This window comes from Athene noctua, unplaced genomic scaffold (assembly GCF_965140245.1).
Source record: "Athene noctua unplaced genomic scaffold, bAthNoc1.hap1.1 HAP1_HAP1_scaffold_299, whole genome shotgun sequence".
NCBI lineage: Eukaryota > Metazoa > Chordata > Aves > Strigiformes > Strigidae > Athene > Athene noctua.
The window spans coordinates 99,613-121,536 of NW_027437760.1; the positions used below are offsets into that span (position 1 = coordinate 99,613).

Here is a 21,924-nt window from a genome sequence, read left to right on the forward strand (position 1 = left end):
TTCTGGCTGCTCAGGGCCATTAAAGACAGCACTGCTAAACCACCAGGAGGCACATCGGGTGTGCCGGGGGCTTCTCAGATAAAAGGGCGTATCCTCAGAAGGTGTCAGTGGTCTCGGACGTCAGTGACCGCTGACACAAAGTGCTGATCTGCCCAAGTATTTAGAGCTAATTTGCCAACTGGCTCCATCTCCATTTCTGCACCTCAATAGTTCAGCAAAGTCTGCTGTGAGCTGCCACACCCTTACACTGCCCGTGGGTTTTGCCGTATTTCAGTGATGGATGGTCGAATTAACCACAGATAAAACAGCTACCTTTTTCCAGTTCAGAAGGAATTGCATGTGCTTTACTGTGTTTTCCCCTTAACACATGTACCAGGCACGCACAAGATGTAAAACATGCACAAAATGTAAAACATGCATCAGGTCAACTCTTCTAAGCCTCAGTATGAAAATAAGTTCATCGTCCTGGAAGTCACCGTCAGAGTATCCATCATCTTCATCCTTCTCACTGTCAGAGACCTCCAATGCCTTCTCTGATGAGGTTTCACTCTCCTCTGCAATGTCCAAGTCAGGTTTTTTATCACCTGAGGGTGACTCTGATGTTCCATTCGTCTGACCACCAATCTGTCTCTCTTCTGCTTCAATATCTTCATCATACTCTAAAATACAAGAATCATACGGTGAGACGGAATTCACAACTAATAAAGTTCTATTTAAGCAGGCAGAGCTTAACTTCATCAATCTCCTTTTGCCTTTGCATTTGCTCAGTCTTTTTAACGCCATGAGAGAATCTACGACCACCGACAGGAAGAATAAGAGCACATTATCATAAAAAAGCATCGTATTCCTCATAAATAGCATAGCAAAAATGCAGTAAAGCTACTGAATGATGCATCAAGTATGATCAATACATTAAAAACAACAATCAGAACGATTAGCCACTGACAGGAGTAGAAAAACCGAGAACTGGGCAAACTCGGAAATAAAATGCAAGACAGTCTCTTATGACAGGAGAAAATCCTCTTGCAACGAATAAAAAATGCAAGCAACAGAGAAAGCTGGAGAAAGGTAATCTACTGCAGCACAAAAAAAGACACATGTGGATTGACGTGGCTAATCAGCAAAGAAGTGGCTTACAAACTGAATGAATTAAATCAATCCAGCCAAAGGGTGCTGCGGAGGAACATTCTGTCATGGCACTGCTCTGGTACCTCCTTCAGCTCCCAGGTGAAATCCTCAGACAAATGAAGCTGACAACAGAATTGCCATTTTCACCCCAACACGGTCTGGATTCCGTCCCAGGCCACGAGCCTGACAAGCTGTAGTAGCTGACAGACAGCTCTGCTCACATCTGTAGTAAAGACTGGCCCCACGCGTACGCATTACAGAATCCTCCCCTGCCCAGCCAAGCTGCAGCGGCTGCAACCCCAGGCACCAGCGCGTAGCGATGTCAGTGATTTCCCTGTGAAATTCAGTAATTCCTCTGCCACCACCAGCTCACTGCGCGTGCAGCAGAGAGGCAACAAACCCAACTGTGCCGGAGAGCTGCCACCGCTGACACACCAGCTGTCTGTCCCTCGTGGCCATCACTTCTCACCTTTCCCATTTTATTGCCCACCCCTTCTTCTTTCGATCGGTGCTTTTAAAATACTGAAGGGACAGATGCCAGGGACAGAAATCAAGAGTACCTGATGCAGAACCAATTAGGCAGATAAACGGTTACCCAGACAATGAGAATTAAGGGAATAAGGAGATATTTTTTTTTTCTGTGTTCAAAATCACTTGAGATTCCAACTGCATTGTTGGAAGTGAGGCCTCCTTAGGCAACTGTCAGAAAGGTGCCCCCCTGCTGAAGGAAAAAGGCTTGATTAATGCCAAACACAGATCCAGGGGGACTAATGAGGAAGCTGAGTAGCAGCAGCACTGCGGAATTATGAAAGTAAAAATAGGAATAGGAAGTAGGAATTTAGATCCCTCTCTAAATCTGACTCACTCTGAAGAAGGCTTTATCATAAGAGCTGAGCCCACCGCCTCTCCCGCGGGGGCAGGCAGAGTCCCCGACAGCAACAGGGACCGGCCCGAGGTGGCACATCCTGGGCGTGCAGGTGGAGCTGCCACGCACCGTTTGATACCAGAAATATTGCATTGGCCTGCCACAAGAAACGCCCCTCGGGCAGACTTTCAGCAAGGGCAGCCTCTCTCCGGTCTTTCTTTTTAAATCTGCCGACAGAAAGGAGGTGGGCCTCAAGCAGAGGGGGAAGGTCAGCTAGCTACAACAGGCAAGGGGAGCGGTCAGTAAGGGGAAAGGACGATGGTCCGGGGGGGTCGGAGCAGAGGAGGCACGAAAGGAGGGCTGGTAGGCCTGGGGCAGAGGAACAAAGGCTCAGACAAGCCAGGACCTGGGGGTTGGGGCAGGTGTCCCCTGAGCGGTGCCTGGGGCACTGTGGTGGAGAGGGGGCGGGAAAGAGCCTTAGGGAACAGAGCCCTGCACGGCCCCTGGCAACAGAGGAGAGGAGACCAGAACACTTCAGCTAGCGCTGCATCTTGCTGACCTTTGGCTGCTACGTGCTCTTCCCACCTTCCCTCCCCTCCTGCGCCCAGCACTGAGCCTCCCCCCTCCCCAGTCCGTCCTCCCCTGCCACCCACCTCGGAGCAGGCAGCAGCACCTTGCCCATGGCCTGCCCCTGCAGCCGCCATCTTCTCTCCACTCCCCCGCACTGGAGCTCCCCTCAGACTGGCCGTCTCCCTGCCCACACCCACCCCGGTCCCTCCTCCTGCTCTACCTGTCCTCGCCTGCTGCCATTCTCCCCCCTCACGGCTGTCCCTGCGCTGTGCCCCACTTCCCTCCTGCTTTCCCATCGCCCTCAGGCTCCTGTTGCAGCCTCTCAGACCTTCCTTACTCACTTCCTTGGCTCCTGCAAAACCCTCTCGTCCTGGTGCTTGGCCCAAAGAAGCCCCACTGATTTTATCACCCAGACACAGGCATCGCCACACTCCTCGCACCAGGTGTCCTCAGAGAGGAAGCCCCAGGCAAAGGCCGAGGCCCGCAATCCCAGACCTTCTACAGAATCCTACTCTCCCGTTTTTCATCCCCTGCTTCTCTTTAGCAGTACTGTACCAGTTTTACCAATGTCTTCCTGACTACCTTCACACTCACAATCAGATAGTTTTTTCCCTTCCTCTCTGTTCTCCTGTCCGGTCTCCATTTTGTCCTCAATAGTTTGGACATTTGCTTCCACACATGGTGAGATCACTAACACTGAATCTTTCTGTTCAATGCTGCTCTTTACCTGGCTCAATGCACACTCCATCTCCAATGCACACTCCATCTGTCCCGGAACCCACAGGATTTTCCTCACGGTCCTCCTCCATCTTTTTCTTGGGAGGCACTGGCTTGTTGTCCAGGCCCATTGCAATAATGCACCTATAAAACAACAAGGGGAATGGGAAGGTATCATGTTTTTCTTGGTGTGAACAATGGAAGGGCAGCAGGCAGTCAGCTGTTCAGCTCATTATCAGCACTGAAACCGGGTACCCATCTGCCTCTGTGTTGCCACTCAGACCCCACGGTTACTGATAACCACTCCCTTGGAGAAGCACCCTGAAGTTCTCAAGAGCTCCACTACCACAGGTACAGTTCTTCCTTGAAGGAGAGTGACACTGTCCCCACTTAAAGGTGACGGTTGAAGTATAAACTGACTAAAATCAAAATGATCAAAGTGTCCATTCATTCCAAGCTACGCCAACAATGATCTGTGAAGATACAACCACTGAGAAGGGCAGGCAAGTGCCAAGGCAGACCCGTGCTGGATCCTGATCCTGCTGCAACACCCAGTACAGTGATAACTCTCGTTTTGGTTTTTAATTTGTCGGCTCGGTCTAATAATGGCGGGACAAGAGGCAGATTGAAACTGAATTCTTTTCACTTTCTGTTCTGGTTTTCCTACCCAACAGAAACCCAAACAGTTGGAAAACAAAGCATTTTGAGTGACCTGTGAGACTGCTCCTCTTGTATAAAGAGGAGTGGCAGCCTCTGTCTCATGGTTGGGAGGCTCATCTGAGAGACCAGGGCTCCTGCTCCTGATTTCACGTTACCCGCAGACACGGAGAGCCACCCTACACCACCCACGAGGGTCGGGACACTGTGCTCTATGGAGTGTGTCGATGCAATTCTGCAAGCAGGGGGTGACATTGAAACCAGAACTTTCACCGTAGCTAACCACAAGTCTCTGGAAAACCATGTTTTCTTCACCGACAAGGGTGTCTTAAAATCTTTCCCTCCCCCAAAACTGCTGTTTAAAAATAAATTACCCCGTTCTCACAATCACAAAGAAAAAGCCCAAAACAACAGTTAAGTCAGCAGCGCTCTGCGTACTTATTTCACCAGCACTTTCGCGAGAGGCAGGCAAGGGGTGTAAGTGTGGCACCCCCTGGCCACCGCTCTGCTCAGGGATGAGGAAGAGCTGCAGGGTGCCAGAAAGATGACCAAAGAGGAAACAAGGGATAAATTCAAACTACTGGGCTGCGAGGTCCTTGTGAGCAAAGCACACTCGTCTCCATACCTGTAGCAGGGAGATGCTCCCTCCACACTGACAAATCTGAAGTATCCCTGTCTGCCTCCCACCGTGGAGGGCCTCCGGTGTCTGTACTCACAGCAGCAGCTCAATCTGTCCACTGTCAGCCCATTGAGAATAAAGGTGAGGCTGAAGGGGAAACCTCGGTGCCTCCTTGAGATGAACTGAAAGGTCTCTGCGGTCACAGAAAGGATTCAAAGAAGAGAGGTTATGCTTTGCTGCCAGGCTGTTGCAATCGTCGTATCTCACCTGCATCACCACCAGAGCACCCAGCCCTCTGAGGTCAGGCACTCTGGTTCTCGGGTACATTAATTAGTCGGTAATACCCCACCTCCTCCCCACACAACAGCCGCGTCTCTCTCCAACCCCAGAGTGCCAAGCTGGACACCCCTGTGACAAGCCACTCCGTTTGGGCGCTCACAGCCACAGCAGAACAGAGAGCAGAGCCTCCCATCTCCACAAAATTAACTCCGCCCTTGCCTTACAGGAGTGGGCATCGTGCACAGGAGGTTTAGGATTCCTGGCACGGGCCCACCCGGTGCAGGGCAGCAGCATGTCAGAGCCCCCGCAGTGGGACACCCCTGGCAGGGGCAGCCGAGGCTCCAGATGAGCACAGCTCAGCACCAGCGGCTCTGGGCCCGCACGGACGCGGCTGGGCTCAGGGAACACCGGGCACCGGAAAGATGCTGCTTCTGGAGCCGTTCCAGCTGCTCTGCAAGGCACTGCTTGGCATCCAGGCGGGAGGGCACCGAGGCGGCCACCCCGCTCCCTGCCGGGGGGACGGGGTTGTACCCCCTTTACACCGGTCACTCCCTCAGGCCTGTGAGCGGGGCTGGGGACAAGAGGGGCAGGCACAGAGGACACAGCGGGGAGCCAGCCCAGCAGCCCCGTGAGCTGATCCGCGGGCACACCGCGGTGCTCCCACAGCCTCGGGGACGGGCGGGAGCGCACTGAGCTCTGCACCATCTTCCCACGCCCGCTGAAAACGCCAGCACAGGGGTTCTGTGAGCTGGAATGAGGGGGTCATCGGTGGAATCACTCCTCCTCACAAGTGACAATGTCCCAGCCATTGCCTCTTCCCAGGATCCCAGAACACAATTCACCTTCCACTGGTGCTATGGAATTGCACTCACGTCAGAGAGATGGGAGTTGGGCTCCCCTTATCTACTTTTCCTTCTGGAGTAATAAGCAACATGCACTGATGTACTGTGTAAAGCCAGAAACAGATAACCCCTATTTAAGGACAATCTGCTCCTACTACTACTTTATTAACCACACAGCTCTATATGAAATTAACCTAAGCTACAGTATTTTGCTAAATTAGTTCTCTAAGTTTCTTCCACCATAATTTGCAGAAGTCATTCTAACCCCACTTTCAATCATGAAACAGTAGATCCAGATTTAGTGTGGAGGTAGATGGTATAGAAATCCCTGGATGCATATACCTCGACTGAGCTCAGCTGAAGTCATTTTGATACCACACCAACTTTTTAGCAAAAAAAAAATACATGATGTCACCAGAATTGATACGAATTCTTTGACTCTTCACCCTCACCTCCTTCCAATAGGTTGCCTTTGTAGACACAAAGGTTTTCTCCTCCACAGTGCTGCTGATAGACTGTGATTTCACTCCTCTTATCAGCATCCTTGCCCAATAAATGCAGATTTCTTCCCAGAAAGGCCATGGTGATACATGGGCCGCTGCGTACCCCGGACCTGAAGACTACTCCAGAATTCTGCAGCAGGAAAGACACAAAAAATGCATTCAGCTTCCAACTCTAACAAAAGGTGAACACAAAGAGCATGTACGTGTGGCGTACACTTGAGGCTTCCAGTCTTTTAAGATGAGCCTTGGGCTGCTTAAATTGGAAAGTGCTTTGTAACATGCAGAAGGGGAGGAAAATGTTTCAAACTGAAAATCCACTGCATCTAATTGCCCAAAATTGCAGGAACCGTGACCCGTATGGTCCCCCCTAATCCAGGGTTCCTACAATTCCCTTTTACAGGAGTCAAAACTGGCTGGAGATATAGTATAACAGATGAAGTTTTCACACACTCAAGGCATTTCCTATATCCCTCTGAAGTTATGGTACCAGATATGGTCACAGACAGGATCGGATCGACTAAACCAGAAGGCTTTAAGTAAGAGTTCCCATGGTTTTTCTGCTCAAGCACCCTTTTTTCCCCCAGCTGATGAAAAACACCAAATGTTTTAGTATATAGAGAGATGGGTGGCACTTACATTATATATATTCTATATATTAACTTTATATATATATTTATAATATATATATTTTAGTTATGAATTTTATTTCTTTCAAAAATTTGGTGAATATTTATGCAAACTAGGTAAACACGTCTTTCAACATTAGGCAAATACACCAACAAGGAAGATTATATACCTGTCCATAAACAGAGAAGTAGAGAGAGCTGACTTACCATCCTTGGAGGTACCTCTGCCTCACTGGGTACAGCGACGGGACGCAATTGTCTCCCTCTGGTCTCCCCAGTTCTCACTGTTTTTCCACTTTTTTGCTGGGGTGGAGGTGGTGTTGGTATCAGACCGGTGTTAATGATGGAAGATATATTGGTCACGTATTTTACTGTATTTGGTCCTTTTATTTCACTCCTCTCCTCCTGTGAAAACATTTTAACCAGGTTAAATAGGTTATGCAAAACCAGCCACCGAGCGCATTGAACCAACCATGGTTTGACGGCTCTTTACACCTCGTAAGACACACACTTCTACAACAGTTCCGTAACTCGGTGCATGCACTTTTGTTCATGAAAAGATTTCTGTGCTAAAACCCTTTCTTTTAATTTGCAAAGCAACCGGCAGCTGCTTGGGAGCGTCACCCCCATAGGTATATACAGCACTGTGAGCCGGGTACTGCTTGTAACCGTGCAGGGTTCTGATCCCCAGCAGACGGAACCCCACAGCACTGTTGCGCTCCCTCCGCTGGCAAGCAAGTTCCAAAGCATCCCAAAGAGTCTCCCGACAGTAACATCATTTGGCATCAATTACACAAGATGTGGTTCAAAACGCTTCTCTCCCATTTGTAGTGGAGGTCTAGTCCTCCTTCAGGACGAAATGCAAACAGGCCCAGGGCCCTGAGGAGCAAAAGGCACCTCTAGAGAATAAATTCCGCAAACGCCGCGTGCTCTGGCTCTGAGCTCTGCGTGTCTGCATACCCTGTGACTGATCTGGCTGTTTTGGCAGCAGGGAGCATTAAGTAGAAAGTGCCAGCAAATTCTTGGAGAAAGGATCGTGCCCATCACAATACAGAGCAAATGCAGGAGGGAGCTATTCGGCCAGTGTCTGCCAGGCAGTGGTCACAGCCCCATTCCAAAACACCCCAGTCCCGTGGAACTCCTAACACAAAACCAATTACATCATGTTTTTCTAGGACAGAAGTCCAAATCGCACCTGAAAGAAACTGTGTATGTACCAAGATCATGTCTGGCTACTCCAAAAAGCTCTCATTCTCTGAACCTGACAGTGTGACTTAGCAGGAGGAATGGTAAAAATAAATAAAGGAGGTTTTTTGCTACTTTGCAGCTGTAGATGAAGAGGAAAACTTGGAAGGCTGTGTGAAAATATTCCCGAGTTCTTGGTGTTAACCAGGTGGCTGCCTGCCTCTCTACATAACAGATAGTCTATGTGGAGGGAGAAAATGATGCATGCAGAGGTTTTATACTAAAAAAGTCTCCACATTTTTCCTCACTGTGATCAAGAACTGGGCATTAGACCAGTAAGACAATGTCTTGAAAATTAAGGGGAAGTTTGAAAGGAGAGCTTAATAAAAAGCTGATCACCCTTTGGAAGGCATGTTGCCTGCAGTATACAGTTCTGGGAGCTGTAGTACTAAAGCAGTGTTATAAAGCTGTCCCTACAATTACATTATTTTCAGAATGAAATATGGCCTCACCCTGCCGGCAGGCTGTTGACTGACTTGAGGTGCCGGGCACTTCTTTTTAGCTGTGGAAGTATTGACAGCCCCCGCTGCAGCACAGAAGGGAAGTGGTGGGAAATGGAGTGAGTGCTGCAGATCCCCTGGCGCTGCATGTGGTCGCCTGGAAGTCTAGAAAAGGAAAAAGAAAACAGCCACAAAATCTCAGTGTATAGTTTCCAGTGCAGAGCAGCACCATAAGTAAAAAAAAAAAAATAAAAAATAAAGCATTGATTGTGATATTTGGAAGTGATGAGTGGTTCTCAGGTACCTTCAGGATATTACATTTTCTCGTCTGCCTCTGAAGAGCCAGGCCCCTTTAGGCATCTCTCACTGAGCATCCAAATACTGGAGCATCCAGAATAACTCTTGACCATAAATCCAGGTTTTGCTACTGTCTCTTCACAGTGCAGCCTTGAAGCAAACACGTGAGCTCACAGGCACGCCCAGGAACGCAGCCGGGTGCTGCCTTTTGGTGCCTTCAGCACACGCACGCTGAGAGAACGCACCACCAAAGCAGACCTACTTTTGTTCAATACTCTGCATTTTTATCACGTTATTAGTTCATCTTTTCCTTGTATACCCTTCAGAACACCAAGTCAAAAAGCTGTTCATCTGAGTTAACTTGCTGCCTTACAACAGGCAGACTCCCTGGATCGGTGCTGATGCGATGATGTCCACCATCACACATAACCACAGGCCCAAGTGTCCTCTTCCTGGAGAGGAGGTTACCCAGGACTGAAAATCTCACTTCAGTCTGCACCCACGATCATCACTGGAATCGAGAACCAGTCAAAACTGAGCCATATATTTGACCTTTGACCTTAGACGTTCGTATCATTATTTTTCCAGAGTACATTAACATTCCTTCTCTGCCTGTTAACAGAGAGGAAGAGGTTTCTGAGCCAGAGCTCCGAAGCACGGCCTTCTGGATGAGCTTTAGCCTTACTTCACCCCTTCACCTCTGTTTTCTAAGAGGCCTCCATTGCTCTCAGGGTTTTAGAACGCACCTACAGCCGTAGCACCCATTAACAATCCTTAATGTACTGACACCGGCCTAGGCTTGGGCGACAAGGCAGAGAAAAGGGAAGGATTAAAGCAGATTTATCACAAAGATTTTTGTTTCCTCCGTTCTGATGTGCCATTCCTGCAGCATCGGCTTCTGCAGACTTCTCTTTAATGACACAACCCTGCAAACAGGAGGTCGGCCCCAGGGGATGGCGGATGGGGCAGTCAGAGCTCTAGACTAAGCCCAGACCTCACAGGCCTACGTGCACGCCTGCGCTGTGTGTGCTCACGCCAGCGCCTTCGGGGTGGCTGCTAAAACTCACCTGTTGTCGGGAGCGACCAGCGGCTTCTCTGCCAAGGGGAGGGAAGAGCCCACGATGATTTCTTGTACCGGCTGGTGGGTGCGGGAAGTGCCTAAAGCTGGCTGGTTCCGCCTAAAAGAAGAGAAATGTACGTCTCTGAGGTACTAAATTGTGGGCAAGAAGCAAATCAACATTGGCCTGCCAGCCCTAACAGCCATGTCTGAGCCTGCCTGCCAGCTGCCTCTCACTGGACAGCTGTGACACTGGGACGCCTGCTTAAGGAAGGAAAGGAAATCACGGGGAGAAGGAGAGAGACAAGGGAAAAGACCTGTTCCCACCTCTGACTCATTTCCCTGCAGCCCTCTCCAGCTGCTGATCCTCCCAAATGCAATTCATCTGCCTGTTTATGCGGATCTCCTGATTCTTGGCTTGGCTGAAGCGCATCTGCCACTTCCTTGCTCTGGCTGATGCCCCTCCCTCCCTTTTCTTTCCAAAAGCCCCACATTGGGCTGACGACCCTTCTGGAGACAGACAGCTCTGTCTCCCATCCTCCCTTGCTCAGTCATCTGTCTTTCTCCTTTTCTTTCAGGTTAGCTACTCAGCCGAATTCACTGAACGTATGAGCTGAGGGTTAAATTACACTGCCAATTGCAGCCAGGTTCCTGTGTCCCGGCGTGGTACCGCAGCAGAGACACAGATCACCCATCTGCAGGTGTGTCGTGGTTCGAGCCCGCCGGCAGGCAAACGCCAGGCAGCCGCTCACTCACCCCCCGCTCCTTGGGCACGGGAGAGGGAATTGGAGGGGTAGAGGTGGGGAGACTCAGCGGTTGAGATAAAAACAGTTTACCAATTGAAATGAAACAAAACAACAATAATAGAAAGTAGAAATGGGAAATGCACAACCACCTGCCACCGCCCGCTGACTGATACCCAGCCTGTTCCCAGCTGGTGATCCCGGAGAAGCCAAGATCCTGAAAAAGCAGTCCTGGAAGCGAGAGAGAACAAACCCCTTCCCAGCCAACCCTCCTTTACATCCTGAGCGTGACGTTACACAATGAGGAATGTTCTCCTGACCAGTTTGGGTCTGCTGCTCTGGCCATGGCCCCTCACAGTACCTTCTGCACCCGCCCATGGCAGGACAGGGGGAGTTGGAATGTCCTTGATCTCCTGGCAGCAACTGCACACATCCCTGTGCTATCAGCATTCTTCTGATACCAAATCGCACACTGAATCCAAACACAGCACTACTCTAGCTACTAAGAAGAAAAATTAACGCTGTCCCAGCCAAAGCCAGGACAGCAGGCGTCTCCCCTATGCTCCTCACTGAAGGAAGCAGTTTGGGGTTTTGTTCCAAAATCACCCAAGTCCAGACTCCCTTCACAGGCTGCCTTAGTCACGGCTTCCACTGGGGTGACTCTGCCAGCAGGACTTCAGTCAGTAAACAGTGCAAGTACCACAGCCATCGCTGTCTGTCATGAAAATCTCCTCCTTCCTTTACCTCATAAAGGTATTATTTAAAATCAGAAAGATTTGACATTGGTTTTCAGCTGCTCCAAGCAGCAGCTAGCTTCACAATGCATTCTTCGTGATGGACACAGGCTCCTAATAAAGAAAAAAGATGCTGAGTATATCTCAGCCAGAATGAGAACAACTTTTCCCATGTGAGTCCAAGTGACTTCATGGGGAGAAGAACTTCTGACTTCTGTGGGACTTCCGTGACTCTAACAACTACAGAACCAAGCCCTGCCTACGTGACACCAAAGCAAAGGCTTCTGAAACCTCTTTTCATTACTTACATGCTGGTTCTGCTAAATAGGGTGTGATATGAGCTCAGTGTGCAGCTGCAGTCAAGAGCAGATAGTGTCTAGAATTACTAGAAGAACTGCAACGTGTATCCTCAATTATTCATCCTCTTCTGGTTCCCCGTTTCGAAACAGAAAGAGTAGAACTAGAAACGGTTGAAAGATGGCAACAGCAATGAGAAGAGAAGCCTGGAATGGCTCATGGGCGAAAGCCTCAATAGACTGAGAGTCTTCAGCTTGGAAAACTGAGAAGGAATATGAAAAAGGTGTGTAAAACTACAAATGCCTTGGAAAAGAACAGGTATTAACTCTTTTCATAAGGAGAACAATGGAGCACCAAATTGCTCCAATTATCAGACAGCAGATACATTAATTATTGTGCAGAAATGCAAGAAAGTGCCATTTCCTACAACTCGTAATTAAATTCCACAACCAAGAACACTGCAGAACCAAAATAATAAGTAGATTCCAAAGGAATTAGGGTGTGAATTGAAGTTCCTGAACTGCTGGCTAGAGGAAGGAGATGGAACCTGGGGAAGGATCATCCTCTACTTATCTGTTTCTTGAACTTTTTCCATAAACATCAGAGACAAAGCCGTTGGCTCAGCGAGCCTCTGGCCTGACCCACGGCTGTGGTTTAACCCAGGGCAAAGCTGCCGCGTCCCCCCAGCGCTGGGGAGCACTCCAGCCTTACCTTGACTTTCTGCGCCTTCTCCTTCCTGCCATTCTCCGCAGGTTTCTTCTCTGCTCCTGGCTGATGATGACGCTATCAATGTAAGAGAGAAACCTCGTTAATGGACGTTATGAGATGTCAGTGAAGGTAATAACGCTTCTGCTCTGCTTATCACCTGCCTGCTCCCTGGTTGTTTTCCTCACCGAGCCCTATTACAAAACCACTATTGATTCAACCCATTTGCATGACACCTCTGTAAGTTAACATTGGCAATTAACAACTGAGCATTTGTAAAGTTGTAGGGACCAACTCCATTCTTGAGACATAACAGGAACGTGCCCACAATTTGTGTTCAGGTGAGATATATGACCATGTTCCAACTACTGTTTCGACTGGAATTCTTTTAAGCCAGCTAGCCCTGTGCATATCATCCCACAACCTGATGAGAGCCGAAGGGCAGCACGAGAGCCAGGACAGCGTACGCTCTGATGAATGACGCTGCGGGCTGACAACCAGAGGCCAGCGGAGGTTTCACGCGGGGATGTCAAGCACAACGACTGTCCTTTTCCCAGCAGGACAGAGCCTTTCAGGGCACCGCCAGGGCGCAGCTACCACAAACAGTCCAGTATGAGTCCACAGCCCCTGGCTCTCAGCAGGGGAGTACCTGACATGGCTCACACGGCGCTGGTAAATGCATACCTCTCTGTCAGGGGCCTTATTAAACACGGTGCCAGCCAGGTACTCCTGTACGTATTTCAGGCGCTCCTCCCGTAGAGTATTTAGCCGGTATTCCTTCTCGGGTATTATTCTGCCACTTCTTGAGATCTGCCATAAACAAATATAATGTAACTAAGAAGGACATGACAGAACAAGGTACGTTTTTAAAGGGAGCCCAATTTCCCAGAAAGGCTACCTTCTCTTCCCAGTTAGTTACCACCTCTGCTTCTGTCACAGTGGTGGAAATCACCTTCCGAGCACAGAATTGTCGTTTCTTTGATCCCGGGGACCCCATCAGCCAACCGAAGAGGGCAGGAGAGCCCCAGTCACATTTCCTAAAAGCTGTGGGCTCAGCCTTGCTCTTCAGGGGCCGCTGCCCAAGTCAGTGGAGGGCAATTAAATACTTGCCTTCCTACTGCATAGGGGTGGCATCTGCCTGTGCTAGACAGAGTCACACCCAGCCGTGCATAAGTATTTTTTAAAATGTTCAGCACATTCACCTTTACCAAACCCTGCAGCTTTCCATTAAAGTCTTTTAAAAACATAACACTGAAGCTATTTAAATAGCTATTAGAGTCAAAGATGCTTAGATTTCACATTTTAAAAACCTCTGAGAATCGATAACCTAAGAGAATCAATGCTGCTGGGGGATATGGTGTGGGGGAGAACTTTGTAGAGTAGGGCTGAGGGTTGGACTTGATGATCCCAAGAGTCTTTTCCAACCGGAACGATTCTGTGATTCTGTAATAGGATTCTGTGTATTTGCAAACGGAAAGATTTTGCAGAGGCAAACTCCAATGAGCAAAGATATGTACGCAGCAAAAACATAAAACCATTCTGAATTTACCAAGACCTCTCCATGAAATATCTTCTTCTGCCGGGGTGTGAAATACAAGCAGACTGACAGACATTCTCACACAGCCCCAATCGTGCAGCAATACAGCGACGTGTGCAATAACTTCCTGGAACTGCACTGCTGAGCAGCTCGGGGCTGAGCCACGGCTCTCCAGTATTTACCCCGCCTCAATCCGTTCAGCCCCTGTTCCCAGATCACACAGACAAGCGTCGCGACTGCTGCATGACAGAGGTGTGCTGGGAGCGGGAGCGTGATCCTCCACGGAGCGTGGCCTCGACCCGACGGTCAGCACGGCACTCCTGGCGTGACACACTCACCCACCAGCAGCCGCGGGCCAGCGCCTTCACAGCCCCAGGCGGCCCCTAGGCCCGAGACGTGCCCAGCGCCACCTACAGCATCTCCTCAGCTGTCACCAGTCTCTTCAAAAACCGCTCAGCTCATGGAGCTGAGCCCCAAGCCCCGCTTTACCCCTCCTTCTGCCTTTCTGACTCCAGTAGTGCAGCCGTGAGCGCCACAGCCCCGTGTTGCTGCGACATCCAGCTGACCAACGGCAGAGAACAACGGAGTGGGGAATGCTCTGACTAAACACCCCACCCTCGGTCACAGTGTGATCGTGTGGCTTTGATCTGGCACAGCAGAATTGCACGTGTTTGGCTGGTCAAATTCTTACCAGTGACAACACACACCTCTAACAAATCAGCAACAGGACTATCAGTGATTTGACTTGCACAATATTAAGAGAAACAAATAATTCTCTTCGTTTTTTCTCAGAAAAAGAAATTTTTCAGTCTCACCAGTCCTGATCTCTGAAGATGTCGTCTTATCCGGGTATTTTTGAAGTATTCACCCAAGTGTTTGTCTCTCAGGCTATCGTAGCTTTCCAGTAATCTGAAATAAAAGCAATAATACAGATTCATATAATATAAGCCCCTTGACAGCCAGATTATTACAGCTTCATTTACAGAGACCTGCGCAATAGCTTGCTGCACAAAATGCTGTCTTGTTGAATCATGCCCAACAGTTTGTCAGGTAAATGCCCATCAGATTATGTAAAAGCAACATCTTACAGCCTCTGGAAGATTCCTATCAGAAACAAGAGACGTCTACAGCAGACAGAGCAGCTCCGCACCGAACGGCGTAGCACCACCAAGGCACAGGCTCCAGCAGAGCCCAGCCCTGGAGGTCTCCTCCGAGACCAACCCCCACAACAGCCTCCGCAGATAACAGACTCTTCCGAGATTTCAGAGCGCGCTTCCGAGGCTTGAGAGAGACCGACCAGACAGCACCGCCACGGCTCTGAAGTGCTGTTTGGTCCAGCGGACTCCCGGGACTGCCCTGCTCTAGAGGCCAGAAGGGTTGGGCCGGGCTCCTCTCTGCTGGGCTCTTCCCCTTCCCAGAGCCCTGGCACAGGGGTGCCAAGTCCTCCTCTGAATCCAGAGCAATAAAAATGAATGCAAGGCCTCCTCAAGTCTTTTCCAGTTCCCGAGTCAATACGCTAAAGGTTCTCTAATGCGTACCTTGAACAATCCAAAGTGAACAAATTGATCTCTCTCCTATTTATTGGTGAGAAGCTGTAAGACCAACAAAGGAAGAACCAGACCACGCAGCCCATCCAAGCAGGACCCTCCCCTGCTCTACCCAAGGCACGTCCTGCATCCCTGGAAACCCAACAGAGGGGAATCATCACAGCTACCTCAGAGCAGAGGTTCCAAAAGCTGAACCTCAGGTATGAGTTGAACACAAAAACTGAAGCATCCGTAATCAGCAGACACAGTTCTAAATAGTTCTCAGCACAACCTTATCCGACTTCACCCTCTGGAAGACAGGAGCAATAACAAAGGAAGTGACAGTAGGCTTCAGTTTTTAATACTCTAAGTCCACTCACATTTGTGAGCGCATAAATTTATTGCATAATACGTTCAGCCTGACCCTTGGGCTCTCTAGGCAGGTTGTGTTTTAATTACACAACAAGAGATTCAACTCCTTTGCTTCCTTTGGCTTTACATTTAAATGCCACCGTACCTGTATTCCACATCCTTCAATAGGATAATTCAAGATACATGTCTGTTGCTAGGCTGAATTACCTCACACAAAGGCGTACTCAACAAAACAACGAACGCTTTTTAAAAAAGAAAAAGAAATCAAAAAACCCAAAGAGATCATGGATTTACAGCAATTTTATCTGGGGTTTCACAAGAATCTCACAGGTAGCCTACCAACAATAAATTAAACTTGAGACAAATGATTTAGCTCACCCGGTTATGCACGTTGGTGAAACACCAGTACTACAGCAACTGTTCTACGTTATTTTTTTAATCCACTGTTTGCATTTGCTTTTGAAACCACCAGATTACATCAGTTGTGCTGAGGATTGACTCATGCTATCACCTGGCAGCTGCACACAGTGGCAGAGGAGAAAGTCAATCCAATTCCTTTTCATTGACTTCCTTCCATCTAACATTTCATGGACCAAACAAGCAGCTAAAATGCAACTCCCACTGGAGCAGAGGGATGTAGCAACTTCAGTTTCAAAGAAGTCTGTACATGTATTTTCTCATATAAATGATGAACAGGCTGGTCCTCAAAAATGCTGAATTAAATTCAAGGTTCAAAAGGGTACTGGAGGGAATGAGGAAATGTTTTGGGCCTGAACCAAGACCCATTAAACCACGGGAAAGAAGGCAGCTGGATGCCCTGGGCTTCGGCAGAGGCACGGTGCGGCGGGCAGCCCGAGCTCTCTGCCGGGGGAAGGCCCCTCTCGCCCAGGAGAGCGGCACAGGGCTGTAAGGGACTTTTTGAACTTTGTCTCAACGTTGCTGCTTCACGACTACCACTTCCTGGCCTCAGCACCCTGTTGTTGCGAAGGAGTACGCCTTGAGGGAGATGGAAAGTGCCCAATGAATCCACAACGTCTGCCCGAGGCTGGAACAACAGCGGCCTTGGTAGCGCCCACCAAGCTACACCTGCGCGCGGGCCGGGTAGGCGGCGTGAGAAGGTAGGCAGTGAGGAAGCAGGTCGACCCCTGCCAGCAAGACCACCGTGACCACCTGGGCATGCACGCATGGAGGACCATGGGGCGGCACACATCACAACAAGCCCCCGTGGAAACGGGCAGGCAGACTTTTGGAGAAATCGTGGGGACGGGCCACTATAAAAGGACTGTGTACTCCTCTCTCAGGATGCTGATGCTTCTTGGGAACTCCGACGGAGCCAGGAATGTGGAACATCATCATCGGCACCGAGAACGAGCCGACGGAACATCGCTGGATCCCTGGTCGTGGTGGTGGTAATTAGTTGCACCTCGACCGCTTTCTTGCTTCAGAATTCTGACTTTCTCCTCTCTTTTGCTCTCTGTCCTATCGCTCTTATCAGTTGTTATAAAAAATAAAGTTCATAAGGTTGTACGGCATCTGACCTCGCTTGTGTCTTAAACTTGCTCTTGGGATCGTTTAAGAACCCTCCCCGATATCGGATCGGGACAAGGGCCACCGCACAGAACATGCCGGGCACTGGCGCCGGCACAGCATGGACCTGGGCTCATTGCTGGCTCCACAGAGCAACGCAGCCTGAGGCTTGTGCAGCACCTCCCCAAGAGCAAGTTATCTGAGAAACGTCACGAGTTTCCTAACTCGATGACTGTCAGAAACAAGCTCTTGAGCAAAGCAGACCCCTGGTCTCATTTAGTCCTCTGCTCCTGCACGTGTTACCAACAAAAGGATAACAGAAGCTCACGTCTGAGAAGTTTTCTTCCAGAGATTTAAATATTTAAGAACTATATACAAATGTCACCCTTGGATGTACACTGTTTGTTCCTGATATTTTTTGTTGTTTTTTTTTTACTTTGCTCAAAATCCTCCTTCACTTGCATCTAAATTTGAGTAGAGTTCTCCAAATTCATGCCAAATCCAGACTGATTCAAGTGAAGCAATCTCCTCAAAATTCTTCAGCAGGGATGTTCCAGATGTGGCACTTTTACTACGGAGTCGCTGAGAAATGGTGACATCCCATTTTAACAATGCCTTTTCAATGGGCATCCACTTTTTTTTTTTTTTAATAAATGTTTGTCCTGGGTTGCAGTGTATTCTATTACCATCCTCATGAGCTGTTGAAATCAGGTGGGGCAGTGTTTCCTTGCTTCCCTCCCCCCGCCCCTCCAGACTATCTTTCTGCTAATGGCCCATCAATGCCATGCAGCGTGACTCATTATCCCGTTGGGAGATGCTCCAGCAGAGGGAGAACACCAGCATTCCATCCTGGATATAACCTGAGATTCTAAATACCAGAGACTCTCTTCTTTTCCACTGGATTTCCAGAGGACAGGAGCTACTTAGACACCACTGGACTTTTCTGAGGAAGAGCAGATTTTTTTTTCTACGGGATCACTGCTTCGCGGGGACTGCAGCCACCATTCCACCAGACTGCTACCACCACCCTGATTAACAGGGTGTCAGGTTGTATCCTGACTCTCTTAGTTTAACCCAGTGTTATCTGCCTATTTTTTTTTTTTCGTTATTACATTGTTATTCTGACTTGCTGTCTCCCACTAGTTTGTTTTCAAACTAGCAGAATGTTCTTTACCTTGCTGACTATCATAGATGAGAATATACTTTACATTATATTAAAGATTAGATTTTTGGAGTTTCAAAGGGAAAGGTCACCATCAAAAATCTCTCTGCTTCTCACCTGTCTAGAATTTTAAATTGAGGGACCATATACCATGGGAAAAAAGAATATTCCCCAATTTACATATCCCTTGCATTAACTAGCCATTCTACCGAAACAGAGCAAATCGGGATTACAAAACCAAACACAAACCAGAGCAGAGCTGATGACCAGGATTTTAGTCAGTTAAGGAACTGTCCACTTGGAACTCCGCATTCAGCAGGATTTTCGTTGTAGTGTCACTGCCGCTACTATTTATTAACAGTATCTAGTTTCTCTCAGCTTGCGGTGCACAGCGCACTGTACTCAGGGCCAGGGCTGTGTATCACAATGATTTTTAAGACCGCTCTTTTTCATTTGAAAGGATTTTGAGACAAAGTCACAGCAGGCATCCTGCATCAGTTTGGTAAAGCAAATCTTTGCAGTAAACAATTTACAGTGCAATTAAATCAGTGACTGCTCCCCAAAGACATAATCTAAGAGAACCCCAAAGCTGTAGCTCCGCACTGCTGGAGCCACGGGGAGCCGGAGCCCCGGTGTCGCACACCCCAGCTGGAGCTTTCTGCCCCTCAGCCAGCCAGCCCTGCCCTGGGGGAGACCACTCCTCACCCCAGCAACCTGCTGGATCTCGCACCGTGTCTGCTGGGGACACGAACAAGAAAGGCTCGTCCGGCTTTCAGGCAGGACAAGCCTCACCACAGGCTGTCAACCACAAACGGCAAGTTCAACACCCCCAAGGCAGGGGCACCGGCCCAGCGCGTTCCGCTGGGGAACAAAGACTCCTCTGAGGAGACGTCCCAGGCACCCGGCACCTGAGTGCCATTCCCTCCCGAAGAAAATCTTCAGCCACCGTCATGCATGTCCCACTTCCACAAAGAGATGCTGTCAGGGTCTCCAGAGAGGGAAGCAGATGCTGGCAAAGCAGTTTTCTGCAGAACTGGGATTTGGCATTAAATCCTGACAGTAAGGACTTTGTGAGTCCCCGCTGGGAATGGCCGAACAGGCCCGTGTGGGCCTAGGACTCAAAAGATGGTGCAAGTCCGTCACAGAGAACGGGATTTTGCCATCTATGTGCCAGTACAGGCATCCAGAAGGTAACTGCTGCCTTTATGACACTACTCAGCAAAAATGTTTACTGTTATTTGGGGCCTCCAAGCTTATGCCAGGCGAATACAGCCAGTGGGTTCCTCTCTCTCCGAGGCCATCTGTTCAGAAGATGAAAAGCCAGGAAAACAATGCCCCATCTCCGCAGAAGGAGGCTGTTGCTGTGTGAGGAGCCAGGGCTCTGACACATGTACACTGACCCTTCTGCTCTGAGGGGGAGCCGCTGCCCGCAGCTGGGCCACCCGCCGCCCCGCACTGTGCCTCAGGGACTTCACCTGGAGGAACTGCCCTGGCTTCCACAGTTATTAACCTCAACTACTACTGCCGTGCTTGTCAGAAACCACACCGTGATACAGCTACCGAACAAACTGACCCGAGTCAGCAGGCGACATTTAGATGGGGCATTTTGATCAGCTCTGAAGCCGGACAACAACAAGAGAAAGGCCTGAGGCCACGGCCCCGCTCCCAGCACACGCTGTCACCGCAGCCAGTGGCCCGGGATGCGCAGAGGAGCCGGGTTCAAGGCGCCGACCTGCAACCGACGGCTCCCACTGGCCAAACCCCGTACCCAGAACCACCGCTCTGCCTGCGCCGAGCGCCGGGAAACACCTTCAGGGCTTCCAGCTGTTTGCGGTGCTCAATTCCGCATCGTTATTCTTACAGAATCGAAAGGCCAGGGCCGTGAAACGAGTGCAGCCACCCAGTTCACCCCGTTCACATGCAAGGGGTGACCCTGACTGCACCGTGTCCCCCATGGCCCCCCTGTCACCACCACCCGGGCCCGCACGAGAGGGACAGTGACCAGACTGGCCCCCAGACACCCCCCCTGCTCTCCGGAGCCTGCCTGAACTGGCCCTGGGCCCTCCAGAGCCCTCCTGAGCACCCCACCCGGAGCCCCCCAACACCATCCCCGGGCCCCCCAGGCTCCACTCACTGCGGCAGTGCGCAGCTCAGGTCAAAGGGCCGGCGCTCCTGGTGTGGCGAGGGGCAGCTCTGCCGAGGAGCCTGTCGGGTCTGGGTCTGGCTCCGGCCACGCCTGGGAACTGCTGGTGGCACTGGTCGCCATGTCCCGACGCTGCTCGCCATGGCCATGGTGTTGTTCGCTGCCTCCTCCTCCTCCCCGATCGCCTGCACTGATCGCCGCAATCCTCCTCCTCCTCCTCACTACACGACTCCTCCTCGCTACTCAACACCTCCTCACTATACGTGCTGCTGGTCGCATCCCGGGCATTATTAGGACATAGAGGGGGCGGGGCTTCACTTGGCCAATGGCGGCAGTGCTGCCAATGGTCGCTAGGAAACCGAGTGGGGGCGGGGCTTCGCTCGGCCAATGACAGCAGCGATGTCTGGGTTGCTAGGAGACGGGTGGGGGCGGGGCTTCGCTCGGCCAATGGCGGCAGTGCTGCCAATGGTCGCTAGGAAACCGGGTGGGGGCGGGGCTTCGCTCGGCCAATGGCGGCAGTGCTGCCCGGGTCGCTGGGAGCCTCGTTTGCGTCTCAGTCTGGCTCTCAGGATGGTTTCAGAACCCTCCCCGGTGTTGGATCGGGACAGCCCCGTGGGGGTGTTTGCTCCCCAGGCCTGTGCCACACCCAGCTCCTCGGGACCTGCCCCACAGGGCCCTGCCCCAGCACCCTTCCCGGCTGCCGCGTGGGCCACAACAGCCGCAGCCGGGCACAGGGCACCGGCGTGAGCACAGGGAACACAGCCTGCCCCTCTGTGCTCCCACCCCGGCACTGGAGACTTCCACCCCAACTCCTCCAGGGAGGAAGAGGCCTGTGTCCCGATGGCTTCCCACCCCAGAAAGGCCGACCTTCCTCTCCTGGGGCCCTCCCACCCATACACAACGCCAAGGAGGAGAAATGTAGCCACTGCTTACTTTTGCCTGGCACTGAACCAAAGCCTTGACCGTCGGGGCAGTTAACGTCAGCACCTAGAAAAGAGAACAAAGGCCAAGTGGGAGAAACTCCTCTAATAGTCTGTGCTAGAAAGCAGAGTCACTCCCTTGACCCAGCTGGAACCCCAGAGACACTTACAGAGCCACTGAGGCCCAAGACTTTCATGAGTAGACCAATCAAGGGCAACGGGGTCACCGGCATTTCCTGGGCTCTGCTCCTTTGCCTGTGCACAGGGAATGGACAAAGGAAGAGCTCTGTATCACTGAACCCGGCTTTGCTCTCTCCCCTGCCAGCCCCTCCAGCACCATTTACATCAGAAGAAATCCAGGCACAGAAGGAGCAAGTGGCGGCAGCCGGATCGGCTCAGTGTTACTTTACCAA

General features: G+C 50.5%; 1 protein-coding gene across 1 annotated transcript in view; it reads right to left on the reverse strand.

Annotated features, from left to right (window-relative positions):
* Nucleotides 1-20,734, reverse strand: part of LOC141955530 (glutamate-rich protein 3-like) — a 31,759-nt gene extending 11,025 nt beyond the window's left edge. Inside the window, 12 exon segments of the mRNA XM_074895240.1 lie at nt 477-659; nt 3,128-3,288; nt 3,290-3,424; nt 4,563-4,749; nt 6,130-6,310; nt 8,509-8,656; nt 9,856-9,966; nt 11,408-11,436; nt 12,331-12,402; nt 13,009-13,134; nt 14,677-14,770; nt 20,583-20,734. Of these exon segments, the coding sequence (XP_074751341.1) occupies nt 477-659; nt 3,128-3,288; nt 3,290-3,424; nt 4,563-4,749; nt 6,130-6,310; nt 8,509-8,656; nt 9,856-9,966; nt 11,408-11,436; nt 12,331-12,402; nt 13,009-13,134; nt 14,677-14,770; nt 20,583-20,734 (1,579 nt within the window).
* Between the last annotated feature and the right edge of the window lie 1,190 nt (nt 20,735-21,924).